This window comes from Notothenia coriiceps, unplaced genomic scaffold (genome assembly GCF_000735185.1).
Source record: "Notothenia coriiceps isolate Sejong01 unplaced genomic scaffold, NC01 NC01_scaffold00000339, whole genome shotgun sequence".
Taxonomy (NCBI): domain Eukaryota; kingdom Metazoa; phylum Chordata; class Actinopteri; order Perciformes; family Nototheniidae; genus Notothenia; species Notothenia coriiceps.
Window position 1 is genome coordinate 6,306,652 of NW_011333040.1, and position 5,404 is coordinate 6,312,055.

The 5,404-nt window shown below is 43.2% G+C and overlaps 2 protein-coding genes across 4 annotated transcripts in view; both read right to left on the minus strand.

Annotated features, from left to right (window-relative positions):
* Positions 1-5,404, minus strand: part of ep400 (E1A binding protein p400) — a 186,060-nt gene that overhangs the window by 1,050 nt on the left and 179,606 nt on the right. The gene's annotated exons all lie outside the window — the stretch shown is intronic.
* Positions 2,383-4,555, minus strand: LOC104943658 (uncharacterized). The gene is made up of 6 exons (XM_010769113.1): positions 4,469-4,555; positions 4,236-4,378; positions 3,905-3,938; positions 3,623-3,812; positions 3,437-3,480; positions 2,383-3,147 (listed from the first exon to the last, which is right to left on the minus strand). The coding sequence occupies exons 1-6, from the start codon at positions 4,475-4,477 to the stop codon at positions 2,473-2,475; spliced, it is 1,095 nt and encodes a 364-aa protein (XP_010767415.1). The 5' UTR covers positions 4,478-4,555; the 3' UTR covers positions 2,383-2,472.

Genomic DNA, 5,404 nt, shown 5'->3' on the forward strand with positions numbered 1-5,404 from the left:
CTATAGATAGTAAGACAGTAACAGGCCTTATATCACAGTATTCTTAGACATTACAATTGTAAATATTATCATATTGTAATAGTTACAATGGAGCAAATACATATTACCTGAATTTAAATTACCCAGTAACTAGTTTACAGCACATCTATTAAATATGCATGGACAATGTGTATAAAGGCTGCATATCAGTTATATGTATGTATTGGTATGAAGGCCTAGGATATACCTTATAACAGTGACTTATTATATTTAGCAAGTAATCTATCAATTTAGTGTTGTAGGCCCACTGCCTAGATGTTATGCAGTTACATGTTAAAGCACTGGCTTTGTCTGAATCACTATATACTGGAGTAATACTACAAGTAATATATGAAGTACATTATCCTAGATCAGAGTACACTTATCAGATGAAGAAGAAATGCACTGACTATATACTATACAGACAGTATATTCAAAAGTGCTGATACAATGTTTTATGGACCCCATAATAGTGATTATTATTTAAGTTAAGTTAAGTTAAGTTTTGCCATAATCATTTATTTTTCCATAATCAGGCAGCTGAACAACATTGGTAAAAAATGTATACATTATATATATATATATATATATATATATTTCTATTAATCATTTTCGGCCTTTCGGCATTCGGTTTTCGGCCAACTGTTTCCTATTTTCGGTATCGGTTTCGGCCAAGAATTTCCCATTCGGTGCACCCCTAGTAACTGGGGTTCATTTCAACGCCAACCATACATAATGCAGGAGTGAGTAATAGAAAAGGATATTGGTGTGATTGACCCAGTGGGTGTCGTTGAGCCAGTCCGAGCTGTGGTTGTCCTGTAACAGCTTCTCATAAGTCTTCTTCAGCAAACTCAAGTCCTCGCCGTCCAGACCCGTGTTCCAGATATCATACAGGATGGTCATCTGCTCAAACTCACTGCGGTTGTCATACTTAATGGCTGATGGCTCGGATGCAGGGGCAGGTTTGGGCCAGCGCTGGGACGATGTTACCCCGGCCTCCTGCAGGAAGAGACGCTCGCTCTTCCTAACGTCTTCAACCATATCGTCCTCTGTGTCTGAGCTGGAAAGCTCCCCAGACTCAAGCTCCTCAACATCCACCTCTTCTTCCGAGTCCTGCACAGAAGGAGATGTTGTTATTGTTATTATGTTTATGAGTCATGGTAGCAGAGATGAGCAATATGAATACCAATGAAATGTTACTAGATTGATCCCAAGAAAAATCTGTTTGACTCAGAAGATGACACATTGATTTAACCCTATATCTTTGTTTTACAGTAATTCTTTTTAAAAGCATGCTGCAAAACCGGCCTGGTTCCAGCCAGAAGCAAATGGCCAAATAAGTCATCGACCAGGTGTGCTGGAGGCCGAGCTACTTTCTCACAGCAGCAAGTTTGAACAAATTTAATGAAAAAACTAAGACTGATGTGACTGATTCGTTTGCTTGTATAAAGGAACAGGGCCACGTTCCTTCCAGCTACGACAAAAACATCATCAGGCCAGAATCCACAACGAATACAATGCTGGAAATACAAATGTTATGTGTGTCTGTTATGCCATCAGTTTTCTTTTTGATTAACTCTTAACTCTGTAGTTCTGCAGGATGTTGGTATAAAGGCCAATACTATCTTTTTATGAGGATGGGAGATTTTGTGCACGTGACACACAGGAAGAAAAAAAGAGAAATATGTGCCATCATTAAACCTGGAACAACAAATGAGTCACTTCTTTTGTGTCACACACACTGACAGATTGTAAATGATGACACGCTGGTTACAGTAAAGACCTCAGAACACTTTTACAGGAACAAAGCAGAAGCTGCACGCACCTCTAGTTTCCGCTTCCTCTGTTTCTTGCTTCCTGGCTGCTCCTTCTGTTTTTGCGTGTTCTGAAGCTCGAGGTTTTCTTTGTCTTTCCTTCTCCACTTTTTGCTCATATCCTTTTCAAGTTCAAGACCTTTCCCAGCTATGGCCTTCTTCTTTGACGATGGCGGTAGAGATGCGGCCTGGCCTGCACCCTCAGACTCACAAAGCACTCCCATTGTGGATAAGAATTCCCCTTTATCTCCTCTGGATGAAAGGGCTTCTCCAATGACCTCCTCTGGCGCTTCAAGCACCCCAGAAATATTGTTAAGGTCTGCTGGAAGCAAGACTGAGGGGTCTTGTTTGGAGGAAGTCCTTTTGGTACCGGACGGTACTGTGAGAACAGGAGGTTTGCAGTAGTTGTGTTCCGTAATGACAAATATACCCTCTTGGCTCATTACCCGGGCCAGAGACTCTGAGGAGAGGAGATCACCTTCCATCTTCTGCTCTTCTGCCTCGTCAGATGTCTCCGTCTCCTCCGAGTCCCCGGTGTCAGGGTCCATTTTCAAAGCAACGTCAGCCAACACGGAGAGGTCAGTGGTTGAAGCCGAGGCCAGCTGCAGGAGGCTCGATGCCCCAAGCTGCTCTCTGAGTCTCAACCTCTGTTCACTTTCTTCCTCATCCTCGTCTTCCTCTCTGAGGGAGTGACTGGAGGACGCAGACAAGCTGGTGGTCCGAGGCCTGCCTCTGGACCGTTTGTTGCCGGGATGGTTCGGAGGGGCCTCCTCGAAGGCCATCCTGCACAGAGAGGCGTGGTCCAATGGCAGGTTCTGCACAGTGCGGCACACCATACCAGGAGGGATGGGAGATTTGGGGGAATCTTTTCCTGTACCCCGTTTCCCAGGGGATTTGATAGGGGGGGTCTGAGGAGAAGCAGGGGGTCCCTTTTTGGATTCATCCAAATCTTGGTATACAGACGGGGGCACAATGAGGGCATTGCCTTCACCTGGTTTGGAGGCAAAGGGAAGCAGTTGGATGCCCTTAGAGGGACGAGATGTGGGTGATGGAGAAGCGGTGACGGGAGAGTCTGGGTGCCTCCCAGGGGAGAAAAAGGGAGATTCACCTGACAGTTGGGAGGGAGATGGAGATACGGGTGCAGTCGGCAGCTGCATTTTGCTGTCGTTCTCGCCTGTGGAGAAAGAGACAGTCTTCCTGCGTTTCTTGAGAGGGGGCACAAGAACAATAGGGGACGAAGGCCGTGGGTACGGGGGCGATGGAGGACGCTTGCTGGGTGCTGTTTTTGTATCTGGCTTGCTGTCCCTGGTTTCACCTGAGAGAACAAATATGAGTTTTGAGAGACCGATCCAAACTTTTTAGAGCAATAACAAAGAGTAAAAGGCACAATGAGTAGGAATTGTATTAAAAACAATGTTTAAACTCATACAATAAAGCAACAAAAGATGCATATAAAATTGCCTACTTGTGTTTTCTAGTTACAAACAAAAAGCGACATATTCTACTAATTGTGCCTTTAACCTATGGTAGTGATAGTTGTTGTTTTTGCATTGGATAATGTGGTATGCAGTTTTTATCGATGTTGAGGAGGACTTTTGACCAACCTGTTTTGACTTCTGCCTTTGAAAAAGCACCTGCATTATTTTCCCTGGAAAGAAAAGAAGAAATACATTTGAAGCCAGTGACATTGACGATGAAACGTGCAGTCAATTGAATAAAATAGACTAATCGTATTTGTGGAATGGACAGATATCAGACATGGAATAAACACAACGTTTCAAACTCCATACCTGCCATGTTTTTCACTTGTGCTGTCCATGGTCGAATCATCCATGGAGTCTGGCCCTTCGCTCTCAGCCCTCTCTCCTTCCTCTTCATCCTCATCTTCAGAGGAAGATGAAGATGTAGATCCTGAAGATGAAGAGCCGTCAGAGGACGAGGAGAGGCTCTCATCGTCACTATCAGCACTAAGGGCATCATCTAAAAAAAAGAAAAGAAGATATTTGGGATCCTTATGACCTTTAACTGAAAGTAAACAGAAGTAAATGTATTGTAATAAGATTGTGATTTACCATCAGATGCCTTTTCACTTCCCTCTTCATCCTCCTACAAATAAAAAGGATTATAGTTACAAAACTAATATATCACAGTGAAATGCTGCCATCTAGAGTGAGAACACAATTCTTAACAAACCTGATAACACAAAACACATTTGAAATCAATACCACGCACAAGCTGAATACGTTAATACAAAGATATGTTATAATTCAATGCTCAGTCTGCTGTTTTAGTGAATACATTTGATGTAAACGGGTTTTGAAATGTCTCATTTAAGCATACCTCTGGTTTGTTTATGTGCTCTTGATTTTTTGTTTGCTTACAATAAGAGATAACAACCCAAACCTTTTCAGTGGAGGAGCCATCAGATGTTTCCTCTCCCTCGCTGCCGAGCTCCCAAGGTTTACGACTTCTTGGCTTCTTTTTCCTCCTCTTGTTGTCTCTTTCAGCTCCATGTCTGCTTGCCTCTGGCATTCTCCCCGCACGAGCTGAAAACAATACATCAGTTTGAGAGTTAAATGCAGCAGGCCCTTTAAATCAAACCAATCTTTACAATGTTGAAAATGAGCTCAACAAACCTTCGTCATCCTCGTCTGGTGGGGTCGAGGGCCGTGGCCTCTTCATGTCTCCCTCTTGAAGCTCCTGAGGTTCTTTCCTCTTTACCTAAACAAGTGGAAATCAACAATATTTGTTAAAGCAATGGAGTTTAACATCTTACACAAACTTGACAAATAAATTAAATAAGACAAATGATAACGGGATCCTGGTGGCAAGTAGGATTAAAAGTATCTACTGTACACCCGGGACCAGCACTGTTAGGGAATGTCATGGCAACAATGTTCATTCAAATTGACACTTACGAGTTATGTTATCAGGTGTAGATTAGGTTAGTCCCTGATCGTTTATCAATTATCAACAAAACCTTTATTTGACAGAACTGTAAAATATACTGTAATAATAATAATGCAACAGAACAATTTGAATCTTGCATCTACCGGAAATGTTCTTATAGGATTCTTAAAATAAGTATCTCACCAAAATGTAAATAATTGACTCAATGTCGAATATAAGAGGGCGACGGCTCCTCCGCTCCCTTCACTGGCTTCCAGTAACTGCTAGAATCCACTTCAAGACACTGGTACTTGTGTACCATGCTGCGAATGGATCTGGCCCTTCCTACATCCAGGACATGGTTAAACCATACACCGCACTGTGCACTCGCCCTGCATCAGCCCAAACAGCTCACTGCACCCCGCACCTGCGAGGGACCCAAGTTCCCCCATCAGCAAAACACGTGGGTTTGCTATTCCTGGCTCCAAAATGGGTGGAATCGAGCTCCCATTGCAAATCAGGCACACGCAGAAAGCTTCACATCTCCGGCGCAGACTGAAGACTCATCTCTTTAGGACATCCCTCGAGCGTAGAACTATAAACAAAGCACTATACTCCTAATAAAGGGCTGGCTTATCTAACGCCATTGAGTACGCACTTGCAATGTTGGCTCTATGAAACTG